The sequence below is a fragment of the Seriola lalandi genome, unplaced genomic scaffold, assembly GCF_002814215.2.
Source record: "Seriola lalandi dorsalis isolate HSWRI2012SDOR001 ecotype SW California unplaced genomic scaffold, Sedor1 jcf7180002053772, whole genome shotgun sequence".
NCBI lineage: Eukaryota > Metazoa > Chordata > Actinopteri > Carangiformes > Carangidae > Seriola > Seriola lalandi.
In genome coordinates this window covers 281,292-308,305 of record NW_019524325.1, presented here as the reverse complement: position 1 = coordinate 308,305, position 27,014 = coordinate 281,292, and the positions used below count along the sequence as shown (strand labels likewise).

General features: G+C 42.9%; 1 protein-coding gene across 4 annotated transcripts in view; it reads left to right on the top strand.

Moving 5' to 3' along the window:
• Positions 1 to 27,014, top strand: part of nkain4 (sodium/potassium transporting ATPase interacting 4) — a 46,808-nt gene that overhangs the window by 8,445 nt on the left and 11,349 nt on the right. For all 4 annotated transcript variants that reach the window (XM_087172798.1, XM_023401828.2, XM_023401827.2 and 1 more), the window contains exons 2-5: positions 9,798 to 9,935; positions 11,192 to 11,272; positions 17,351 to 17,551; positions 26,728 to 26,788. In XM_087172798.1, the coding sequence (XP_087028924.1) occupies positions 9,798 to 9,935; positions 11,192 to 11,272; positions 17,351 to 17,551; positions 26,728 to 26,788 (481 nt within the window). The remainder of the gene's footprint in view (positions 1 to 9,797; positions 9,936 to 11,191; positions 11,273 to 17,350; positions 17,552 to 26,727; positions 26,789 to 27,014) is intronic.

Sequence of the window (27,014 nt, the reverse complement as noted above, 5' to 3'; positions counted from 1 at the left end):
TTTTTTTTTGTGCTGAAATCCTCTTAATGCTGCCTGGTCAGTTTTATATAGCCTGTTGTAACTCAGACAACAGTGAGAATGACAGCAGTCAGACACTGGCAAACGTGGGACAGATTACCTCTAAAAATATTAGTTAATTTGTAGCTAAAGATTGGTCATGGAGATCATGTAAACAAGATTGAAAGCCCCTGAAAATGTGGCTTGACATCTTAAGTATGTCTCTATAACATTAAATAAACATGACTAAGTATGCAACACTTAAAGTGAAAAAAAAAACGTCCTCCTGTATTATTCATTAAAAGTTTAACACGCAAAAAACTCAGCAAATTTGTTTCATTGGGACCATTTGGGTTAGTTGGATCACAATTGATTGACAGTAACCAAAAAAAACAAAAAAAACAACTGTCAACAGATTCTTATTCAAATGTTCCTAAATCCTGATTGGTGTCCTGTTGACTTCAAACCAGTGAGAATAGCACAGAGAAAAAAAAAAAAAAAAAACCCACAGAAATCTCTCATGTGCAACAACCAAAACTGTTCAAACTTGGACAGAAAATAGACACAGTGTTTTCTACCGAGGTTTGAACATTTTTATGTAGGACATAATCACTCACAGCTAGAAGCTGAGTGAGAACACAGACTTTGAGGGAATTTGTGGAATGCTCTTTTACACATGTAGTCATTATTCTCTCTGATCTTTATCCTCTGATTAACACTTGTTAAAAGCGGCACGTCTTACATGGGCTAGCTTAATCATAGCTCAACTGTGGCACACTTATTGATCATATCCTTATATACAGTACATCCGAATGAATGTGTCTGAACACATGTAGACACATAATTTTACTTAAATTTGATCCAATCTCTTATTTTATGTTCAAATGAAATGTAACACTGAGTGCAGCGTGGATAGATGATGCAGTTTGCAGACTAAAAACAGAGAGCTACTTTCTTTCTGCACTTTCATTACTCCACTCTGCTGTTTTTGTTTGCCTCTCATGGGGTATTTATTTTGTTACTCAATAGACCTTTTTCACAGGAGACTTTTGAACTTTATCATAGTAGGACGGGACAGATGTTCGTAATAACACTGTGTCCCTGTAAGACCTGACAGTGAGACAGCCAGACGAGCAGACACAATACCAGTGCTAAGTAAATTTATTTGTCTTTCTCTCCCAAGTTAACAGTGTGTGATCTTTACACATTGCCGTTTAAAAGCGTAATGCAGGCAGACAACCATCCATGTGCGTTAGTTCTAGCTGAAGGGCTAATTGCAAAACCTAGTTTGCAAAGCACTCAGCACCAAAAACATCCATGCTTAGCTGCACAAAGACGTATGTCTTCGTTTCGAAGCATAGAGTGTGATATTGGGATGGTAATTTAGTATTTTTGATTTTTGTTTGTGTTCTGGCTTTACTGTGATCTGAGGGAAATCACATGTAATGTCCACCTGAAAGATTTTGGTGGAAAATATTTGAAAGTAAAACAAGTAAACAGGGAAAAGCAAAGCATAAACAAAGGGGATGAGTTGTGGGATGAGGAACCTGGGTAGCAGATGGAGAGACAGAAAGGACATCAGAGTGTATTAGAGAGGGACAACTTCAACAACAACCTCTGACAAGGCTGGTCGACAGATCAGGCAGGGCGAGGACTCTGAATTGGTCTGAACATGGACTGTATACTGAGAAGGGAGAGCTTCATTCAATTCAACTCAACTCAACTGTATTGAACTGCACTTAAAACTCTAGAAGATGTTTATATCTTTGTCTTTAAGTGAGGAACAGTAACAGAGTGAACACTACAACACAGGACAGAGCACAGAAGTGAAAAGTTTTAAGTACTGTAGTTTGCTAGAGTCCAGAGGGAGAATCAGTTCAAAGCACTGGCTTTTATCATGTTTCTTTCAGTGGGATGGATTTGTGTGTTGTGTGGTCCCAGTAGCACTGAGAGATTAGCAAGTTATTAGTGCTAAGAGCACTGACAGTTTAACATATTGCATCTTAAATAGAGAGCTCTTTGATTCATATAGACTGTCAGTAGTCACTCTGAGCTACAGTGAGCACTTCACTCTGCATCTGTTTAGCACCACTACCTAAAACAAGTGGTACTTAGGGAGGTACAGAGGGACTTGCTGCTGTGTGTATCCCTGCGCAGACCATATTTCAAACAGTGAAGAAGAAAGTGGCTTATGAAGGCACCCTACCTCTTAATCCCTGTCTCAGCTCTGGTAGACCAGGCACCACCAAGGGCTATCCATCTATCCAACTCTCCATGTACCCAATGAAAGCCAGCCACACACGCACACACACACACACACACACACACACACACACACACACACACACACACACACACACACACACACCCCATCACACACATACTGAGATTGGCACCATTAGTTACACAAGGACCAGGCAGGCACCAGAGTATAATGACTTTACCCAGGCGAGAGGTGAAAAATTGGATTGGAGAAAGTTTTTGAGAAGTACTTTACTGCCTGCTGGGAGTCCTCGAGTAAAGACAAGCCAGGGCAAAGCATGGCACATTTAAAAAAGCCAGCCAGCCGCTGATTCATAGCTTGTCTCTCGTGCTATCTTTCTTTTTATTTTGGTTTGGAAGAGAACAAGTCTTGGAGAAAACCCCAGTTCTGTGAGCTCTTTTTGTATCGCTCAAACAGCTTTTTCTGTTGTTTTATCAAACAGCAAAAAGTCTCATCAGTGCCGTAGTATAACGCTTTATAAAATGCCAGTGACACACTTCTTCTGTTCCCACTGAGTAAAGTGTTTTCCAAACTTTTTGGCTGGTGACGCCTTAAAATAAAAAACATTATGTTCACAACTGGTCAAAAGATACAGAGAAGATCATCAATTTAGAATAAATTTAGAATCTGCAAAAGAAATAATTGATATTCAAAGACTCAAGACATATTGATACACAGACCCAAGACCCGTGGCCGTGAGACCCTACCTGACGTGACCTGAAATATCATAGAGGTCCTATGATATTTCTATTTTATAATAATATTTTTCTATAATGTATAATATTTCATCCAATAGTTGATTCTTTCCTTCTCTGTTCCTTTTATATTTGTTTTATGTTAATTGTTCTTAAAGCCTGGAAGAGGCTAAAAACCCCAAGCAAAACCTGATTTTGAGAAACAGAGATGTCTGATTGTCTATCTTGTTAACCATCTCCCGAACCCTTAGACTTGTGCTCTGTCCGCCTTGGGGGGATTTCAACACCCAAATTGGGTGTTGAAATCTGATTTACAGGGCTATGCAAGAGCTAATGGTAATGGAGTTACTACTAGGTAATCTCTATATTCGTAAAGGAGAGAAAAACAATTTAGGAGAAAGACAGTAAGAAAGACAAACCATGAATCAGCGGCTGGCTGGCTTCTTTATAATGTGCCATGCTTTGCCCTGGCTTGTCTTTGCTCCCAGTGACTCCCGACAGGCAGGAAAGTCTCTCTCTCAGTTAAAGTGTCAAACCTGTATGAAACTGAAGTGGTGAGTTGGACATTGCATACAAATTACCCCTATGAATCTTACTGTTGTCAGGCTTGATCTCATTGGCTAATGCTTTTGCAGGTCTAAATAAAAACAACACATTAGCGAAGCCACTGAGCAGGAGATAACGTAGTAGTAGGAATTCTCTGTAATTCAACCCTCACATCTCCTGGCGATCCTCAGTGTCTTAGTCTGAGATATATGCTTGAACACAGAGGAGACTGATTCATGTAGCCTAAAGTCATACAGAATGGGCAGATACACACACGCACACACATCCACAGACATAGAGCTGCTTTTCAAAGCCACAGATCCTGATGACACATTCAGTAACATGTTATTAGAGGTCATTTCACAGAGGACACACACAGAAAGAGAAACACTGATGTGATTTATAGTATCTGGAGGCTAAGGTGGAGAGCTGCGGAAATGAGAGGGTCACCAGTCACCTCCATCCTCTCGCTCTGGGGGAGCATCGTCAGCTCTCCTCTCACTTTCACACCTAACACCTCCATCAGAAGTGTGTCCTGCTACGACTACTCCAAAACGCTAACTTGTGACAACACAGTGGAGTTATTAATCATATACAACTGTCAAGCCAGCCTGCCGCACGGTTGGGTCTCTGTTTGAAATCCCGGATGCTTAGGCAAAGCAAACTGTTTTTCATGCATTTCTGCCACTTATCCTGAGCACACATGCACATCTTAATTAGCTCTCAAACGATGCAGATCAAACGTTTTTTCCTCTCCCAGACACGTTCACTCTGATCCTCTCATCACTCTTTTATCTGTAGCTTACTTCCCTCTCCTCTTCATGGCATGTTGAAGAAGGTGGTGATGATTGAAATGTTTTGGGGCTTTGATATTCTCAATTTGGGCATTAAGGAGAGGAGGGATTACAGTGTAAGACTGTGTCCACTTGTGTGTTCTTAATCGCTCTGCTTGTGTTTTCTCGTTTATCCACACCTCGATGAGCCAAGTGAATATACACCAGCTAACATCATCTACCAGATGCAGCACCATCGAGGTTTACGATCCTCGTTAATAACCTGGTATCACACAGCTGAAGGAAAGAGTAATTGGTGGTTTCTGCGAGCTTACAGTAAAGATTTAAAAAAACAAAGGATATTAAGAGAGAGAGAGAGAATGGAGCAGACAAAGGACGGGCAGTAGTGGAGGTGCAAGAGGGGCTTGTTGCATCCTGCTGTCATACCCACCCCCTAATTGCTTAGTATTTATGGTGGGAGGAGTGGTATGTGTGGGCAACAGACTTCTCCACATATACACACCCAAAACCAAAATACACACTAAAAGATTCCGTCACTCCAGTGGGAGTCATTTGTGCTTGCAGGAGGTCGGTGGGAGGCTTTTACGGGCCGTTATGTAGCTGGCTCTCTATTCCTGGAAGAGCATTGGTATCTTTTGATCAAATTCTACCCCACTCTCCAGTAACGTGCTTCCTATGAATTGTGGGCTAATTGTGCCATGTGGGTTTATGTGATTGCATGTGTGTCTGTGTGAGTGAGTATGTGTGTGTGTGTGTGTGTGTGTGTGTGTGTCCGGGTGGGCAGAGACCTTTCTATCCTTGATTGATTGTTGTCATCTTGGTGGATTATTGAGTTAGCAGCGAACGTGATAGGCTTACTACAGCATCTCAAAGGAAAGAATGCACACGCGCACACACACACACACGCACACTAACACACACACACACACACACACACATACACACACACACACACGCGCGCACACGTCCCTCATGCCTATACATTTCTTTAATGCAACGGCTGATGGAAATATGTCAAGGAAAGGGTCCGTGGTCATGTGTAATGAATACATTAAGGGATCTAAAGTATGTGTGTTGGATGGATGAGGGCTCTATTGGCCTGTACTGGAGCAGCCGACACAGTGTGTGTTTCTGTGAATGTTTGAATAATAGTAAGCAAATAGCAGAGCAAAGATTTTAAACCTGTCGCAATAAACCTCAAAATGGTCACTATTTAAATAGAAGCGGTCACAAATCCAATTTGCAGTCATGCTTAAGATATTTGCATTTAAACTAAATATCTTAATACCATGTTATTTCTCTGATTAGATATCTCACAAAATGTCTTTTCATTATTCCAATGTAAAAATTATACCAACTACACCCAGATAAGACCCAGAGGCACTTTGCATTTATACAGCCAAAAAGAATAAAAGCTTTGTAACAGATTTTGCAGAGCCGTTGGATCTCTTTTTTTCTCCACCAGAATTACCAGAGGACATTCCTAGTACCAACCTCCACTATCTATCTCTATCAACACCATAAGATAAACGCTATCTGCTCTCTGCGATCGTGTGGAGGGAGCCACAATTTAACAGACCTTTACTCGACAAATGGACGTGAGAGACCAAATATACAGCATGATGTGATGTGTTATTTTTAGCTAGGTGTTGTGCACTGTTTTTAATTGTCATAAGCAGACTGCGGGTAAACGCATGAGGTATGAGGCCTCCGGATCCTACTGTTCTCACCTTTTTCTGTCTCACTTTATCTCAACTATTAGAACTTGTTGTAACAGCTGTTGTCACTCAGATTTGCACATCCATCACATCTATTAAAAAAATCATGTATTTATTAAATGCAGCATCATACTAATACTGGGAAGTTCCTCTCTTTGCTCTCAGAGCAGCCTCAGTTGTTTGTGGCATGGATTCAACAAGATGTTGAAAACATTCTTTTGAGATTCTGCTCCTTGTTGACATAATCACATCTTTCCTGAAGATTTATCTGTTGCACATTCATGCTGCCAATCTCCAGTTCTACCACATCCCTAAGGTGTTCTACTGGAATTAGATCTGGCGACTGGGGAGGCCACAGAAATACACTGAACTTATTTTCATGTTCATGATACCAGTTTGAGACGACTTTTGCTTTGTGACGACGAAGCTCAGGAACAGTACTCAGGTAGGCTGTGGCATCAAAACCATGATTGACTGATATTAAGCGACCCAAAGTGTGCCAAGAAAACACAGATTCATGTTGTTGATTCCAAATTCTGACTCTACCATCTGCTGCCTCAGCAGAAATCCAGATTCATCAGACCAGGCTACGTTTTTGGTGAGCCTGTGCACACTGAAGCCTCAGATCTCTGTTCTTGGCTGACAGGAGTGAAACCCAATGTTGTCCTTGGCTGTTGAAGCTCATCTGCGTCAAGATTCGACGTGTTGTTCATTCTGAGATGCTTTTCCGCTCGCCACGGTTTCAAAGAGTGGTTATCTGAGTTACCGTAGTCTTTTTGTCAGCTCCAACAATGTGTCTCCGTCTGCAGAATTACTGCTCACTGGATGTCTTTTGTTTTTGGCACCATTCTTAGTAAAAACTCTGCAGACTGTTGTGTGTGAAAATCTCAGGAGATCAGCAGTTTCAGAAACGCTCACACCAGCCCGTCTGGCACCAACAGTCATGTCACGGTCAAAGTCACTGAGGTCACATTTATTCTCTATTCTGAAGTTTGATGTCAATATGAATTGAAGCTCCTGACCTTTACCTGCACGATTTTATGCATTGAACTGCTTTCACATGATTGGCTGATCGGGTAATTGCATGAATAAGCAAGTGTGCTGAGTGAACAGTACATAAAACAATAAATAAAACCTTGGCAAACACAGCATTAAAATACCAAGAGGGTAGAATTATATACAAACCGTCAGAGAGTCAGATGTAAAGGATTTTCAAAACCTCATAGTTATAACAGAAGTCTGCCCCTTCCATACCACTTAGTCTTAACTTTTGTTAATGCTGTAATGTCTGATGACCTAAGGCAGCGGCTGGCAGTATAGAGGGAGAGACAGTCAGCCAAGTATGGAGGTGCTAAGCCATTCTGAGCCTTATACACCAGTAATGTAATGTAATTTTAAAATCACTCCTAAAAGAGACAAGAGAGCCAATGTAAAGATACTAAAATTGGGACGTGCTCTCTTTTGCTCAAAGAACAAAATTAAAGTTAAACTTAAAGCTGATTTTCTTCTCTTTTTTTTGGTTATCCAGTTAAAAGAACAGTGCAATAGTCCACATGAGAAAACACCAGCGTATTAATTAATTAAATTGGGATGGGTATGGTGTTGTCTTAGTTTAATGTCCACCTCTAAGCAGCTGAAGAAATACTCATTAATATTATTGATCAGGTGTGAAATTACCTTTATGTATGCATTGTGTAACTAATTGGAAAAGTGATTAAAGGATTCAAGTCGGATGTTTTGTCCAGGCGTGCATCTAAAAAGTGACAGTTTATCCACAAGTGTTGTCAGGGTCGGTCCTGTGACTCCCCCTCCACCACAGCCACCAATTTAACTGCAGCCAAGCTGTGCGTCATTTTGCTGACATCCTCCTGCATGAGTTTTATTGAGCTCTCGAACCATGAGCCCGAGTCGAACCAGAAGATGTACGACTCTTTTGACTTTATTCATTTCCTTCAGCCCCTTCTCTATCCAGGGGATAGACAGAGGTTATTAAGAGAGAGGGAGCTCAGTCATTCTAAATTAGCATATGTCGTTTGTGATTTTCTCTGCATTTTCTCTCATCTTTCGATTCATTTTTTTTTTCGCGATCTTTTTTTTTCATTTTATTCTCCCCATCCATCTCAGTTTTATTTTGCGGCCATTATTCAATCTCATTTTTCCCCCCTCCTCTTTGTGCTAGAGTGAGGGGCTTTCTTCTCAGATTGCTTAGTTATTCCTTGACATTGGTCAGGTAATGCTTGGTGCAAGTCGCACTTCACTCACCTCGCCCCGTGTCGCTTCACACCCTGTCTGTGGAGATTTGCCCTCAATGCGAAGGAGTGTTCATTTTTAATTATCACTCAGCATTTGATCATCTCCCTCCCCTGCCTGTCACAATGTCTCATCGGGTGTCTGGTAACATTTCCATTACATTTGGAAATGTGTGTCGAGCATGTGGTGTGTGTGTGTGTGTGTGTGTGTGTGTGTGTGTGTGTGTGTGTGAGATTGCGTGTGTTTGCGTGAATGTGCTCACTGGTGCGTTCCTATCATTGCAGCAGAGACAAGATTCCTCCCTCCCTCATCCATCTTCAAGCGCTTGGCTGGAAATGACATGTCGACACAACAAAACACATCGTTGCTTGAGACACACACACACACACACACCCTTATACACCTATCTCTGTGGGGACCCCTCATTGACATAATGCGTTCCCTAACCCTTTACCCAAACCGTAACCATCACAACTGAATGCCGAACCCCAACTCTAAAACCTTGTCTTGACCCTCAATTATCCATTTAGACTTGAGGGGATTTTCCAGCATTTTGGTCCCCACAAGTATAGGGGTCTCCCAGTTTACAAAGCCCATTAACATAGTAAAACAAGCCCCCCTCCCCACACATACACACACACACACACACACACACACACACACACACTAGGTATGGAATGGAATGGAATTGGATTGGCAATGGAATTTTAATTAAATGGTTCACACCCCATCCCTGTATTTCCCCCCCAAATGGAATGCTAATTGAGTTGATGCAAATAGGGGCACACAGTCTTAAAGGTGTAAATTACAGAATTTTTTTTTTTTGGTTTAGTTTCTTTTTTTTTCTTTCTTTTGCTGTTGTTTTTCTGTTGCACAAAATGTTGCTTGCAAAGATCTCAGGTTGAGTGAAATGGGAAATCTTTATCTTAAAAGAACTGTCCAGGAAACCTCTATTGATGTAGGAGCAGAAGGGAGCGAGCCTGTATTGGGACAACAGTGGAATTTCTCTTTTCATTGTACAGGGTTTAACGTGCACGTATGCACGTTTGCGAGCACATATTTTAATAAGCGCCTAAGCTCACTGCAGTGGTATTATTAAGGAAGGCTTTCACCTCCCGTAAAGTTCCCAGAGCATTCTCATTCCTTGAGGCCGTTGGCAGGACGTTTGGAAATAGTGAGCTCCTCTTTAGCTCAGCAGGGGATGAATCGATAAATCTGTCACTGTTTGTTTTATAAAACTTTTAGTCTTTACCTCTGGGCTCTCCCATCGTCGGAGGCTAAACACTCAAGCTGTTCATGTCGACCCACTCATCGTAGGATTGTTGGCCAGTTGCTGTGAGGTGAACGGATATTGCCTTCAATAAACCATTATTAGCACATAGCCATGTTGCCAGTGTGTGTATGTAAGGTGCACTATTTCACTGTCTGTTTCTGTTCCTCGCAGCTCGCTGTCACAGCAGGAGAAGCGGTTTTTCATCCAGAACATGTGAACCCGATAACATCTTTTTTTCTCTCTCTCTTTCTCACCCTTCAGGTGTTGGCTTTAGAAAGACAGGTCTTTGACTTCCTGGGTTACCAGTGGGCCCCCATCCTTGCCAACTTCTTCCACATCATCATCGTCATCCTCGGCCTCTTTGGCACCATCCAGTACCGGCCGCGCTACATTGTGGTGGTGAGTACACGCAACTGAAGACGAGTAGTTCATGTGAAACCAGGTACAGTCTGTCCCATAATCCTAGTCCTCACTGTTTTTGTTAAGCGGTGTCACATCACTTTGCATTAGTCCTCTGTCTGTGCATGTACTGTAGATTGGGCTTGTTGTTGCCTTTCCATTCTAATTGCAAAGTGCAGCGCAATCTCTTGTGCGTTTTGCGACACCCTTAAATCACTCTAATCCCATGGTAATTAGGACTAATTAAAAGGGGGGTGGGGTGTTTGGGGGACGGGGGGCTAAGGAGCTCATCAGATTTATACTCGGCTTTGAGTTTCTGGACAGAGAAGGTCATTCTTTGAAACACGGTGCAAAGCATGTGCTGCCCTTTGCTTCACTGCTTTTGTTAGGAAACGCCGCCATGAAGCTTCATAAATGCGCTTTAACGCACTTCAGTTTTTATTTGACACCATAACGTGCATCTGAGGCATTAAAAGCCTATTTTGAGCAGCATTAGTGGAAGCGCAGATGGCGATGTTAATGACAGGAAAAGATTGGGGGAGCGAGAAAGGGATAGACAGGAAAAGAGAGTGAATAAAGAGAGACAGGGGAGATGGAGAAGAATAAATGGGAGCCACACAGGATAAGATGAAAAAACAGAGGAAGCAGGAATTTAACAGGGGGGTGGGGGGGCAGTAACTAGAGCTATTGTGTCATATCAAGTGGAAAATGGGAGAGAGCAAGCTCAGGGGTTTCGTGATTCAACATGTATGTTTTTACGAAGGTGGCCTCCGTTTTTCCTCTGACACACCTCTGACATTTTAAACACACAATTCATCGCGAGTCAGAGGATTTCACAACCTTCACACTGATGACTCTTTCTCTATCAGTGAATATCACTCTGTACCACTCCGTCTGTCAACAGTTGGCTGTCTGACTGTACAATTTTGCAAATGGTTGAGTTGTGAACTTCTTTCAGCCTCAGCCGTTTACAAACCTGCAGCTCCCTTAGGGCCCAAATAGACTTGCTGAACTTACCGCCACCTTTAAAAACACAAGTGTCTGTGTGTGTGTGTGTGGTTTGTATGTGTATAGAGTATGTGGGTGTGTATTAATTCAGAATATGTGTGTGGGTGTGTGTGCGTGGGAGGACACTGACCACTGGCTTTAGGAGGTCATTCATTCAACCTGCCATATTCTCAGTAGTTGTCATACCCTGTTGTGTTCATTGCATCTCGTTTCCATGGAGCTGATCTGTCTGTGTCTTTGCCCTCCAGTATACAGTATGGGCCGCTCTGTGGGTCGCCTGGAACGTCTTCATCATCTGTTTCTACCTGGACGTAGGAGGCCTGTCCAAGGTGAGACTTTTAAAATGTCAGTCTGCTTTTTTCTCAGAATCTTTCATCGTGCGTCAGTCAGCCAGGTCGGGTGGTTTTGTCTGAACTGTGATGAATGTTCTCTCCTCCCTAAGGTCACAGTTGCAGGTCATAGTTGCGGGCTGGTGGAGGAATGAAGCCTGATTTATATTCCTGTGTCCAAGCACTGTGCCACCTACACTGCGAGTTTCTATGGTGCTGTGTTGAGAACCCAGTCATAAATGATGTATAATTCTACCACAGAAAATACTTGTTTCTGGTTAATCTCCATCTGTCCGTTGAAGTCATATAACACAGTCCAAACATAGTTCCTGTCAACAGTTTAACCACTGTCCTAAATCTATGTACACGATCTATTAAACAATAGGTCTACAGACATTATTTTCTACAGTTGGTACTTGCTGACCAACCGTTGTCAGTGGTGGAACTGCTCACCATCATACGCACAGAGATGACCTGATATAGAAAACCTGACTCTATTTCCGTTAATGATAGAGAGAACACCACCTCCACCTGTTCAACAAGAGCTGTTTTCCCCTGTCTGAATCCGGTTGGGTTGATATGGCAACGTGGAGTTAGGTTGAAGAAGCCTGAGGGTCGGGTAATGCTAGAAAAGTAACTAGTTTGTATGACATGAAGAGTTAAAAGCCGGCAAAAAATAGAGGGGCGAGATACAACAACCATTTAAATACGTGGATAACAATGCACATTTTCAGACGGTCTCTCCTGAAAGACATTCATAGTACTGCACCCACAAAAAGTCATAGAAATAATTGTGTGGATATAGAAAATAGAGCCTGAGACACAAGTTTAAAATCTGCTTACCACTGCACAAAAGGCCAGTCACTGTGCAAAGTGAGCGTTAATGTCATATAGTTGGTAGAAACCAACACACACATATATACACACACACACACACACGCCACTCTGGTCTTCTGACCTTGTGCCATTTTTTTATTCGACCATGCAGAGCTGCTGCTCCCGACTGTTGATGTAAAATATAAAAGCATAATTGGGTATTCTTGAGCCTTGCTAATGCTGAACATATATTTTAACTATAATTGATGCGCTGCCAACAAGAGCTTTCAGCCTATGACAAGCCTGAAAGCCCCGGTGTGAAATGCAGCCCAAGTAAACACAGTTACTTGTGGTATATAATGAATGTGTGACACAGCTATCTAGTATGAATCCTACACCGAGCTATAAATTGCTCTCTAAGTTGCAGGAATCTGCGCCACACACACTAGCAACTGCAACACCTCAACAGAGACATATCATTTTGCCTTGAGGAATGTTTGTGTCCCTTTAAATTGTGTGTGCGGTGCATTTCTGCTGACCTGGGGGAGGGGGGGCACTTACCTCTCTGTTGAGTTTCAAGCAGAAGATTAGAACTTAATAGGTAAATAATCAGGGAAAAAAATCCCCCTCCCGAACCACCACGCTCACACATACACACTTCTAAATCTTTTGGGCCCTCCTGTGGTTCCTAAGTGCAGATTAGATGTGTATTTATCCAGACAAAGAGAAGTGTTTGGGTTTGTCACCTCTAAAACTGTAAATTTATCCACCCTCCCCCATCCTGTCAACTTGTCTTCTCTCAGCTTTTTTTTCACTCTGCTCACTCCTCCTTTGATGTTTTTTAATTTATTCCACATATTTTGCAAGTTCCATATCATGCCCTTTTAATTTCAGCCATCTCCTCTCTCCTCTCTCCTCTCCTCTCCTCTCCTCTCCTCTCCTCTCCTCTCCTCTCCTCTGCCTGCCTGCCTGACCATTGAGAAAAATGAATTCATGTAGGCAAGGGTCATCTGACACCAACTCAGACAAAATGAATTTCAGAAACACCTTCCCCAGCTCTGGTGAATTTGTCATTGTGTGATAGACCTTGGGTCCATCAAGTGTGTCTGTCTCTCACTGTGTGTGTGTGTGTGTGTGTGTGTGTGTGTGTGTGTGTGTGTGTGTGTGTGTGTGTGCGTGCGCATGTGCACGAGTGCACGTGCGTGCTACTGCATGGTTCCTCCTAGAATAATGAGGCTTGTAGGGGCCAGCTGCTTGGGGCTGAGACTGGGCATTAACCCGACAGATGGAGCCAGCCTGGGCTCCCAGCTCTGCATATGGTGGCCAGGAGGAGAGCTGGCTAATGGAGTGCACACACACACACACCCCATGCACACATGCATGACCAAACTTGACACACACCTCTCTGGGAGGACCCCGACGCATTTGATCATAAACGAGAGTCAGCTAATTCTGTCTGCCTTTCTTTGACTGATGTTGACAGGATAGTAGAGAGGATGTGTTTGTATTTGTGTGTGTGTGTATGTGGGTGTCAAGGCCCTAGAAATGAGGGGGCAGGTTGTCGGAGTCATATGCCACATGCTCTGTCACCTCCTATTGATCCCTTATCCCCTCCCCCACAGTGCAAGACAGACAGACCCCTGCTACTCTACACACACCTCTGTTTTAAACAGTGCCAAGTCATTCACTGCCTCTCCTTTTATTCATTCACTCTCACACTCTGCACACAGCGGCTGCAGACACTGAGACTTTGTCTTCTCCAAGCTGTCTGAATTTGAAATGGCTTCTTTCCCTGGCCATTTAAAAACAAGAAAAAATCCCCACATTCATTACGCTCCGGTTCTAACACGTTTTTTTTCAATCATCTCTTATTGGCATTAGCAAAGAACAATGTACAGCACATTGTACATGGCAGATAGTCACTTATCTAAACAGGAAATATGTCATCTATTTGGCAGGTGTATGAAGGAGCTGTTTTTGTTATTGATACGTAGCTTTGTAAACCGCATTAACAGCTGTTTACATGCAGTGTAGAAGAAACGTTCAGCATCAGTCTTCATTCCATTACTCACCAAGAGTTGCCTCCAGTGGTGGAAAGCAACAGCAATGTTAACTCTTGACTCTATCACGTCTTTTCTTCTACTGAAGTTCGCACACTAACAAGCTAGCTCCTGCATGTCAGCCCTGCCCTCACCCACACCCTGCCCTAAAGACACAGCGCTGCTTAGAGAACGTATTATAACCTCTTGTGCTGTAAATTCAACGATGGCCGAAGCTCTTGTCAAGCGAACATCCCCGCCAACCGCTCCCAACAAGAAACCACATTCAGTGGCACAGAAAACTTACAAATTGCCACTTTAAACTCTAAACACTCTCATCGTCGGTCTGCTGATTTTTAGCCCTGTGTTTTAGCCTGACTTTATGACTCAGTGGATTACTATGTTAGACTGTCAGTGGGTCAGTCCACCTCTTTGGTCCAGACGGAAGTAATTTCAACAACTAGTGGATGGATTAATAAGAAATTTTTACAAAAGTTTAGAGATTAACACGTCTTGTTGAGTTATCAGGTAGAATTTATGAGCTGTGATCAAATCACAGTTTCATACTTGATAAATTGTCTGACAGCAGACACAGAAAAGTAGGTCTGTGAGAAGAAGATTTTGTTGTTGACTTGGAGCCGAAGGAGAATAAGAAATTTTTGGAGTTTTCAAAAACAACTTGCAAGCGATAACATCAACAAATGTTTTCAAAAGTTTTCAGATTCATCCAGCTCTCTCCCCGTCTCCGTCTCCCTCTCCCCTCGTGCAGATGGACTACCAACTTTATTTTACAGACAATAGCGGGCCACCATGAGCACAGTCTCTCCAGCTCCCCAATCAATAGGCAACCAGCGTGCATGTGCACCTTTTATGAAATCTAAGTAAATATTATATGGACTCAACAGGGTCAGAAGAATTTACAACATCCAGTTAGCCACTCAGGTTTGCTCCCCAGTGTGATCACTCAAACATAAACTCTTTTCTCTGTATTTCAGAAACAATAAATCATAGAAGTGAGATTCTCATCATTTGATGTTTAGCTTTATCGAATGCCTCTCTAGTGATTCCACTAACAAGATTTTCTCCGAAATATGTATTGACTTTTGTTAAAGAAAATAGTCTGAGCACTATCAGAAGACTAACCTTGATTCTATGATATGGAGGGATTGATTTGTGCTTTGAGGTGCATGGGAGCATAACAATAACACTCCTGACAGTAAGTTGCCAAAAGCCTCTTCAGTATTGACTGCTGACGTGCTGCAGTCAGGAGGGTAGCTACAGCTTGGATAGAGAGGGTTTCCCTAGCTCGCAGGCTCAATCAATGGCATCTGTCAAGTCATTAGTCTTCACAATCGTACATATTGACCTTCAGCCGCCCTTGTTTTTGTGACTCTGTGTGAGAGAACGACAGAATGACAGAGAAGGAGAGAGACGGATTATATTCTGTAGCATTATTTTAATATTGTTCATGCATTTTTCCCCTGACTGCACAGATCTGTTGCTGAACTTGTTGCTACTAGTGTTATCATCTGTGTGTTGTTGATGTGTCCATGTATGTGTGAGTAGGGGTTGATAGGAATCAGAGATGTTTCCTGACAGTGCTTGGCTCTGTTAATAATGCATGTCTTGTCACTGTGGAGCAGATGCGAGGTTAGATTGCTGTATTGGGGTATTGATTGGTGTGAGCATCTGTATGTGTGGGCTCATATGGCTGTGTGCAAATTGAACATTGCCATTGCCAGGGTGCAACATAACAAGAGTTATGTATAAAATACTGGCTCTAAAAGTAGTTATACTTTTTTCTTTTTTTTTAATATAGCAGCAACATTTCTCCCCTGGAACAATGTTACTCTGGTTAAACCATAAAACGCAGTGTCAACAGTTTTCCTACGGATTATTTATTTGCCAGAAAGTAGTTCCAAAGAAAACTGTTGACTGTGAGGTCTGTGGATTATCCTGAGGAACAGATACATTGTTTCTGGTAAGACACATTGCTGTTTTGAATTAAATGTATTTTTTAATCCTTTGAGCAGCACAAACAGAATTTCATTCACCTAGGTGGAATTGCCGTGGCAGCAGAAATATTAAACAAGGGTTTCTCAAAACATCTGCAAATAACATAAAGGCCAAAACTATCACAAGGATAGATAGAGCTTGTAGTAAGTTTTTAGCCATGCTAATGGCATGGCTTTAGGGGTGGCAAAGTTTGGCCCACCACTTTGATCCAGACTGAAAGATCTCGCCAACTATTGGATAACTTGCCATGAAATTTCATTCAGACATTCATGGTCCCCAGAGGATGAATCCTAATGACTTTTGTTTGTTTTTAGTTAAATGTCTTGACAAATATTGGGTGTTACCATGGAATTTGTCCCAGACATTCATATCCCCCTCAGATAACTTGTAATCACTTTGGTGATCCCTTAATTCTTACAGTAGTGCTTCCATCAGGTAAAAATTTAAATTTGTCCAAAACTTTTGCTTATGACTAAATATCTGTAAAACTAATGGCATTCCCATCAGCCGCAAACGTTATACCTACTTACCACTGTCATTGTTAGCATTTAGCTCACGGTACCTCTCTGAGCCGCTGGCAAGACTGTAGGCTCTCTGGCCCTGTTCAGATCTGGCTTTAACATCTGTCTCAGGTGACTTAATCACAGGTGGACAGCTCTAAGTTCAGGTGTGAATGCACCCAAGACATATTGAGGATGCATTTGAGATCTGATCGGTGATTCTCTCAACCATTCCTTGCCCCACTCTCTCTCTCTTTCTCTTTGTCACACACACAAACACATTGAGAACGGACCCGTCTGTCATAGTCGGACTGACTTAAAACAACAACATTGCATTCATGTTTATTTGCATAAAGAGCAGGGAAGTGAGATCTGATCTCAAGTGTTCACTGGAGACACGACAAGGTCACTGACATTCTAAAGCCAGGTATGAACTGACGTGCTTAGACCTGACCACTTGTCAGATCCATGGCCTGAACAGAGCCTTAGTCTTGTTTATAATGCATGAACCAACCCTTTGAACAAAAGGAAACAGCCATGTAAAAGATATAGCCTCTACCATAACTTTCCAGAGATGAGCTCCCTGCTTCTTGAACAACCTGACTTGTGGTGCAACCTTGGTTTCCTCATCAAAAATAAATGAATGTACATCATAAGTAATGAAAAGAGTTCATACAACAAAGTTAATGTTTTATTTCTCCTTCCAGGACAGTGACCTGCTGACATTTAACATCTCAGCCCATCACTCGTGGTGGAGCGAACACGGGCCGGGCTGTGTGAGGAGAGAGATGCCGCAGGCTCCGGGGGTCCGCACCACAGAGAGCCACTCCTACATCACTGTCATGGGATGCCTCATGGAGTACCAGTACATCGAGGTGGTGCATAGCGGCACACAGATTCTTGTTGCTGTGAGTACAAGGTAGCAGTGCACATGTGACTTTAGCGCTGACATGTTCACATGCTGATACGTGCATGTGCGAACATGTGGCAGGAACTCATCATATTACATGCTTAACACCAGCAGCAACCTCACTCACCGTGGGATTCACGTACGTGAAAGGTGACCGTGATAGAAAGGAAGGTGATGTTTTTGTTTCCCCTTCACGCACTTTTCTCAATGTACTTCCACAGTGGTCTGTTATTTTGTCTATCACAGACTCCCTTCCTCTGCCCCGGTCGCTGAATGAAAAATTGATCTGTTGTTTTGTCTGGCTGAGGCTCAGACCTGCCAGCTGCTAACAGGTTACTCAAATACTGGAAGGACTGTTATTGTCCTCTTTAAACGGCTCGGTATGAATACACCAGAAACTCACATCCTGCCAGCATTCACATTTGCACACACTCATGTATGACTGACTAACCTCACTGGATGGGGGCCAGGGCACTCGAAGTTGCCAGCACAGCAGGCCCTTGGCTTCAGACATACACATTACACACTTAAACTCCCGGTAACATTCACTTACACACCCTTTGTCTCCGTTGTGAAGCACATATACTCACCCACACCCAGTCATTGTTATTTTAATACATGTGGAGTGGATTTAATGGTGGCAGAAGTTGACCAAGTTTTCATTCTTACCATTTAATCTTGGACTAATTTGCACCTGGGAAAGCACTATGAGCACAGTTGACTACATGGCAGATTAGAAAACTGGCAGTGGGAGCCAGTGTTGAGAAGCACCGGATTGTACCATTCATCCCATCACCCCCACAGAGAAAGGTAATAAAATGGATGAACTCACTTTACAGCCCCAACTCTCTCACTCACCCTTAGCCCCTGCACTATAGGCAGTGAATTGGTTTATTCCTCGCCTCACTTGGGCTTTTACTCCTCCATATGAAATGGTAACACCCTTATGCCTGCATTTTTATATGGTATTGTCCAACCAAGCATTCAACGGCATCTTTGTGGGAACAGCTCCCTAGAGGAGCAGGGAAATTGGTGCTGAAATCCCAGTGTCACAAATGGCATGATTTTCCTTGTATCCTCACTTCCTCTCAGGCTAAAAGCAGAGCACTGCTTAAGAAAATAGACTCCTCTGAGATGTCCAATCTTGTTTTGGTTTGTCCTTTTCCCTCCCTGGTTGAGGAGAGCGCCAGACAGACTGAGACTTGGAAGGAATGAATGAAAAGAAAAGGAGGAAAGTGGGGGTGTCCCTTTGTCTTTGTTAGAGGGGTTTCAAGGTTGCAGTGAGAGGCCATTAAATATTTAGTTTGGGCTCCAAGGAGCATGTTTCATTAAGATGAAAAATGTGGATCTATTGGGCAGTAATGTCGGCATCACTGTCATCTATCTGCTCAGATTCGTCACAAGCGAGAAGGACGCTGTTCAGTGAAGAAGTGAAGCTTCAGATTTGGGAAAGTCAGCCCTTTGTTGATGCTTATTGATGCTTTAGGCAAAATTCAGCCAAAAGCAACTTCAAGGTTTAAAGGATGAGCTTGAAGTGGAGGCAACCTTTGCAAACTTGGATAATGCATTATTCATTTATCACTGAAGGGAATATTTTGCTCCATGTCTGTGGTTTTATTCTTTGTTGCCTTCACTGAAACCCAACTTTCCTCCTACAATACATATTGCTATAAAATGTTTTTTTCCCTGCCAATATAGTCAGCAGAAAAAATGTAACTTTTTTTTCCCCTCCCTCTCTCTATCCTTCCTCTGTCCTGTCTTCTTTTGCTCCTGTGCGCTGCCTTCACTGTTAAATAAAACAGTTGAGTCTGAGAAAACATCTCCGGTGAGATGGAGGGTAGTTAGGAAAGAAAGGCAGGGGAGAGAAGAAGAAAAATGGTGCGAGATGTGAGATTCAGTTTACATCTGTTGACATAACTCTTACACACTAAAGGGACTAGTGAGAGATGTCAAAGTGTTGTCAGAGCTCCTGAGCTTCTCATAAAACAGCCAAAGACAGCGCGCATACACCCTCTCCACGCACACGCACACACACACACACACACACACACACACACACACACAGATATCATATCATTTAGTGAAGGTTATTGCTGCCACAGGCAATGCTTTCTTCTGTTGCGTATCTATTCCCTGCATTGGGAGGACTGTGTGGAAGTTGATAATGGGAGGAACGGCAGCCTGCGTCATTCCCTCTTTCCATTGCTCACTTCCTCTTTTTTCATCTATTTTTCCCTCCATCACAACCTCTCAGCTCTGTCTTTCTTCCTGTCTCCTCTCCCTGCCCAGATCTCACTCTGTTTGACCTTCACGTCCATCAAAGTCCCACCAACTTAAATGACAAAAATGACATACACATGTCTCTCTCCCTGCATCTCTCTCTCACTGTCACTTTTGCTCCTTCTCGTCTTTTCAGGAGAGCTTTAAGGGTTCTGTCATGTCAGTCTGCGGCTTGTTTGTTGAAGTGCGACTTCTTTTACGCCAGGGGCCAGGTTAGGGTCTGGGACGAACAACGGCCCCTGGTTGATTAGACGGGGTCCCCTCAGCACAGCCCCTGTGATTATCACCCGCGGCTGTGTTCGTCTGTAAGGCCAGTTGTGTGTTTTGTGGTTGTTCAGGTTCACTCAGTTCAGCAGCATGAAAACGGCATGGCCAACCCCCACCCACCCCCTCACTCATCCAAAAGGTCATGGTGCTCGCTTTGATAAGTCCATTAGTCCATGTGGTGTTTCCAAACTCTCATACTGAACTGCCATCACCACTGGGAGGGAATATGTTTTTTTTTCTGTTTGTGTGTATGCTGCATGGGGATCCAGCTGGAGGGATCTTTGATGTGCCTGCATTTGAAGTCCAGTAATTTGTCCACAATCAGTAAATGGCCATGGATTGTCTAGTTTAATAATAGCATAAAGTACATCTGCAATATGTCAGGGCTGACACTGCATTGTAACGGCGCTGTAAGTTTTACAGCATCTGCTTCAAAGGATTATGAAGATCCCAGGATTAAAAGACTTATGATGCAGTAGTGAGCAGTTATTAGGTCTGCTGGCTGCTGCCAAAAACAGGGAGGAAAAGAGAACGACCACAAGACCAGAGGAGAGAATAAGTCTCCAGCTGGCCACTGAACACTGGGTCAGGCTTCTCGCAGAACATCATAAAAACATGACTGCCCGCCATTATTCTTCAAAGGCTATCTCTGCCAAGAGCTTTAATTGTTAATATGTTTTGCAGGGAAATGATTTTAATTTTACTCTAATATTTGGTCTTTTTAAACTTCTGAGAGTAGGCAAAAAAAGAAAAGAACAAAAGAGAACTGAAAACCAAGCAGCATTAAAGGAGTAAACCTCTTGCGGCGTGCTTGCTTTTCTTTTTGTTTGTTGAGTGTGTGCTGGTTGTTTTATTTAACTGTGTGTTTGGCCTTCATCCATTTGTTTCTTGGTTTTTTCATCTCAAATCTTCTGTATGGGGTTGCATGTGAAGAACAAGCTGTGTTTTAATTCTTCATGCAGCTTTTATTTCTGCATGAGCAGCCTTGTGTCTGTGTTGTGTTTTTCGACATTAACACACATTTATTTGCAGTTACTTGATGTGGAAGATGCGAATCAGCACTACAGACACTTAAAAACCCCATGTGGTCCTATCTAAGCGGTATAGATTTGCGCGGGTGTGTGTGTGTGTGTGTGTGTGTGTGTGTGTGTGTGTGTGTGTGCGAGCTCACATTTTGAGAGGGGGCTGGTAGAAGAGAACAGGTGGATCTGGTCTCTGCAGTCCCTATCTCATCATGTTTTGTCATTAAACATGCAGCTGCCCACACACAAACACACACATTTAATTTTCGCCGGAGAAGCTTGTGCCTTATTGTCAGGCAGAAAGTCCTGCGTAATTAACCTACAAGACATCTGCACCAGCTCTCTCCATCTCCCTTTCTGCTCTTGCTCTCTCCCATGTGATATATTTTAACTACAAATTCCTTTCATTATAGTACACTCAGTGAGTTTTCTCCTGACACAGAGCCACAATCAATAGTGTGTTAATTACCTTGTAGATCGACTCAGATATCCATCACTGCACACACACGTGCACAGGCCAGCCGGCATCTCCAAATGTGTATGAAAAACAGACAAATAGAGGGCTGAAACTAGCAATTATCGTCATAATTGAATAATCTGTCTGATATTTTTTCGGCAAACTGATAATGCACAATAAAAATTTTCAAACGGTGGTAGATCGGTAACAGAATTTCCCATGATGGTTTCTTCAAACCCCTTATTTTGTCCAACCAGCAGTTCAGAAACTAAAGATGTTCAATTTAAAAAACAAAACACGTGAGAAGCTGTAACTGGTGGGAATGACTTAAGTAATGAATAGATGATCAAAAATATTAGTTGATTAGATGATCAACTAGTCAGATAAAGTCATGAATGGAAGGACTGGAAAGGCCTTTGCTGTAGGATGTAGTATAGAAGTTTTAGTTTTAGAAACTGATGTTGATTGACTTTTTCCCTGATTTGTTGTAGAAGTGTAGAATACGTGGCGTCGTGTGGCGTAGTGGTCTAAGCAGGCGCCCCATGTGTAGAGGCTACAGTCCTCGCTGCAGCTGGCCCCGGTTCGAGTCCCGCATCGGACGGCCTTTACTGCATGTCATTCCCCCTCTCTGCCTCCTCATTTCCTGTCTCTCTCCACTATCCTGTCCAATAAAGGCACAAAAGCCCAAAAACATATACTTTAAAAAAAAAGAAGTGTAGAATAACTGAGCAGTATGGAAACTTGTTATCATGAAGTGGAGTCGTGCATAGTGGACTGAAGTTTATGAGTGAGGGTGTGTTGTCAAAGGTGCTTATGTTTCTTTCTAGACTGGCACATTCACTATAAACCTGCCCTTCATTAGCCTATGCAAATACAAGTAACCTTCTTTTCTGGCTCAGCAGCTCGCCTCCTTCTCACGCACACAAATGAATGCCTGAGCCTTCGACTTCTTTTCGCCCTCATTTTCTGTGAGAAGAAACACAGATAATGCTGAACTGTCACAAACACCTTCATTAGTTTCGTCTTCAGTATAGTAAATAGTATATGAAGGCCCCACAGGAGGACAGCTTTGCTTTTGATGTTTTCCCACATCGAGGGTTGAACTTTTTGTGCCCTGTTTACAGCCTTCGTGCTTCCTCCTGTCAGGTTGTCCAGGTAACACTTTGACCGTCCAACAACCTGCAGAGGAGACGGAGGAGGAAGAGAGAGAGAGGAGGGCATCAATTTCTGTTAGACAGACAATAAAACAAGGACACATGGAGAGGCGGAGAGAAAAGATGGCAGAGGAGGTGTACAGATTGTGGAGTTATGGTGACGTGGAGACGTTGAGCTTAGAAAGGGACTGTACAGAGAGCAAGGGAGAAAAAAAAAAAAATGATTGGCAGCTAAAAGAGTTAGCTTTAGTGTGGCACGTCCTCCCAGACAGACTGAGATCGAGTCTCAGAGGACATGCGGGGGCTTTATGAGCTTAATTAATATGACATTAATTTCTAAAAATGATCCCTGAACTGACAGGGGTGAGTCAGAGAAGACAGCTCGGGTGTGTGTGTGTGTGTGTGTGTGTGTGTGTGTGTGTGTGTGTGTGTGTGTGTGTGTGTGTGTGTGTGTAGGACAGAATTTATTTGTGTGATTTAATGTGCAAGCAGATATAAGTGGAATTGTCACTTGTTATTGAGGACACTGACCTATATCGGCTAAGGACAGAAACGCCTCCAGCAAAGAAAAACCACCAAGTGGTCACTTCTCTGATCTTAGCTTCCTTTACATCTCATTGTATCTACCGCAGCCTTATTAAAGAAAACTGGAAGACAGAGGTTTAAGATCAGCCTGTGGAGAGGCGAAATGAGGAAGGCAGACATGGTTGGAGATATTACTTGCAGTCCTTCCGTATAGTCCATCTTGATTCAGTGTACAGGCCTTACAGCAGTTATTACTGGAGGTGTAAGAGACGGCAGTGATTTCCCATTACTGAGCAGTGACAGGCACTCGCACAAGCTTTGGCTTTTACTGATTAAAGGTATTCATTCTGTTTCAGGAAATGTGTGCTCTGTTGGATTTGTCTATTCACAACTGCTATTTATAAGTGTGGACTGAAGCTAAAAGTAGCCACAGTATGTCAGTCGTATTGTGTGTGTGTGTGTGTGTGTGTGTTTTTTTGTTTGTTTGTTTTTTTTTATCCTCAGGGTGATGCCAGAGCTTTAGATTTAAAACTGGCTTCATATTGTTTCTGTCATCATTATCTCAACCTCTTTAAGGTTTCCCAGACTGCATTTCTTTTGAAACTACATTTCTCTTTGTTCACTCTTTCCTGCCGTCCTTTCTGTTATTTTCTCACACATGCGTTCATAGACACAGACAGTTGACAAATTAAAAATAAATCCACAATGAATGCAACACAAGGAAAGCAGATGCCTCCCCACAGGGTATGGAGGGTCACTGAAGAGCTTAATGAGTAGGAAATGGATATCAATCACATGCTTAGTTATCATATCAACACTTATTGACCACTGTGTGGAGTGTTCAGACCAGAAACGGTACAGGTGAGACGGCAAAATACAATCTGTGTCACCAAATTTGCGACTTGCAAGATGGAATTTGTAACAATATGTTCATGTCCTTCCACATTAATAGTGACGAGTTTCTCTCATTAAAACGGACACTTTCTTGCGAGCCATGCATGAGCGTCATGAGAGTCCACTCATTTCTTATTTCTCCTATTTCGCGAGCAACAGTCATTTGTGAAACGTGACGTTGCCACCATTTGCAATCTGTGTGTCAGTACCTGCAAATTGCCTCTGCGAAGGTGGATTAACTGAAACATCGCTGAGTTTAAAACACTGCAGAGCATTTTATACTATGAGACAGGATTTTACAACTCTGGAAAGTTATCAAGGGAGCAATTATTTTATCCTCTGTCTTGATGATCTCCAGGTAACAGTACAATCAGAGCTTTCTACCAAGACTGTGCTTGATTGGCCAACCCAGTGGGCGTTTTTCCACACATTATTGTCGGTCTGAACATCAGGCCTCTCCACCACCATCATCAAAACACTGACTGAGGGAAGCTGTTCTGGCAGCTTGTGATGGTCAAACACCTAACTAATACACTTAATGCTGGGTTGTCCTTTAATTTGTCACCCATCTGTGTAATATGCCACACACACTTTTGTTCTTTTCTCAGCCTCAAGCCTCCTCTGCCGTGACATGTTGGCTGTGCTATGTTTGACTCAGTCCCAGACTGCAGCAGCAATCAGAGCCCTTTATGAAAATTAAACAAATGTGCACTCATGCATAGATACCATCCTGTACGAGCACACACTTGGTGCACACTTTTGCGGGAAAAGCACGCACGGACTCGCACACAGACACAATACAATTGAAAAACAGGGTGTGCCCCCTGCTGTTAACACCATCTTGTGTTTGACACTGGCTTTATACATATGCTAATTCACCTCCATTTCACCGCCACTGTAATGGATGGGGTGAGACCAGCAATTAGAGACAAGACAGAAAAGAACAGGTGAGAGAGAAGCAGAGAGAAGAGTTGCGTATCTTATCTAGCCCACACAGAGACGGACCCATTCCCTTTTCTACCAGACACCACACCTGCGTTTCATTCATAAATAAAACATTTAATCTACACCTGGATGAACTTCAGTAAAGGCAACATACAGCGGGGTCCAAAAGTCTGGGACCACTTTCCTTTTCAAGTGAATGGGACCACTGTATATTGCACGCATAAAAAATGGAATAAAAACCCGAATGAAGATGTTATGTTCCTCTTATAACTACATAGGCCAGACTAAGTTTTAGGTTGAGTGAATGTTTCATAAATAGCCACCATCACACACACACACAGTCATTGCCCCCCTGGGTTCTGTGTTTGTGTACCCAGTGTGCGAGGAGGGCAGCGTGCCCGACGCTGTTTTAATTGGCATGGCAGAGTGCCAAATGATGGATGGATGGCTGGGTGGAGAGAGACGGTCTCTCAGTGTCTGTCTCTCACTGTGTCTGTTTCTGAGTCGATGACAGCCATCTGCCAGTTCCACAGGCTATTCTCAGCGCTGGGTGTTTGCGTGCGCTCGTGTTGCCGTATAGTCACTGGTGTGCTTGCTCTGTTGCTTTCTGGTGTGTTTGCACACTGTACACTGTAGAAACCGTGTCAACTTCGAAGGCTTTTGCCAACACGGATATTACAGGAAAACTTAGTGGAGCTGTGAAGACAACACTGACATATTTTAAATTGATATGGTGAACTCGTTAGTGAAGAGTTGTCTGCTTACACATCCAACTATTGCGGAGCAACATTACTCTGAATTTGGAGTTGTGCTTCTGGTTTCTGTTTTTGGTCTCCACCAACTTTCGAAGGAAATATCTGTCTCTTTGGTTGCGAGTCACTTTTGTCTGTGTGCTGTTCGGAGCTGGGCAGGTAGCGTACAGTCGGGTTTTAGATGTCTGCTCAAGGCAGCTGCCTGCTGCAGGCGGAAATGACAATGATGAGTAGAGCAGTGAACCTAAACAAAAACATTAAAGTTGCAGGCAGGTAAACCAAAACAATGAGCTGAAAGATGGTAGTTCAGTAGAGCTGAGGGTAACTTCAGAGTTAGGTGATAATTTTGTGTGGTTTCAGCACAACCTGATTAAGTGACACCCCTCATTACACATAGTTATTTGATCCATTGATATTCTATGGGTATTAATTATAGCGATTATAAGGCTACAACTATTTATTTTCTTTTTCAATCAACCTCTTGATCTTTGTTTGATGATTAATTGTTGAGTCTATAAAAAATCTGAAAGAAAAACTGTCATTGTTTACTTGATGAATAACTTAAACCATCTCTTGATTATAAAAATGATTGGCAATTTCTTTTTTTTCTTTTTTTTTTTATCAATTAATCAACAAATGATTTCAGCTGTAGTGCTGTTCTTTGCACTGTGTTGCATCAGCCGCCCACTGGGGCGTCCCTGAGAACACACAGCTGCCATCTCCGAAATCGAGGCCGTAGCCCCACGAGGCTTGCTCTTTTCCAGATGTTTGTTTTGTATTATCTGTTTGTCCATAAAAGCGAACACAGTGTTGTTTATCAGCTGCACACTGCCCGCTCTGTGGAGTCTAACCCCTCTTGTTTGCTTGTGTCTTCACAGCTCCTGGGCTTCGTGTACGCCTGTTATGTTGTCAGCGCTATCACTGAGGAGGAAGACAGCTGTGAGTCGCTCAACCTCACACGCACACACACACACACACACGCGCACGCACGCACAAAATAATTCCTGCAACGGAGCCTTGCAACAATGAATGAATCACACCCAGACCCACTCACACAGATGAGATAGAAAACACCCGAGTTGAGGAGAACAGGGCTACATCTTTCTTCATCTCCCTCTCTTCGCATCACACCCCTCCCCACACCATTGTCGCTCCAGCCCCCCCC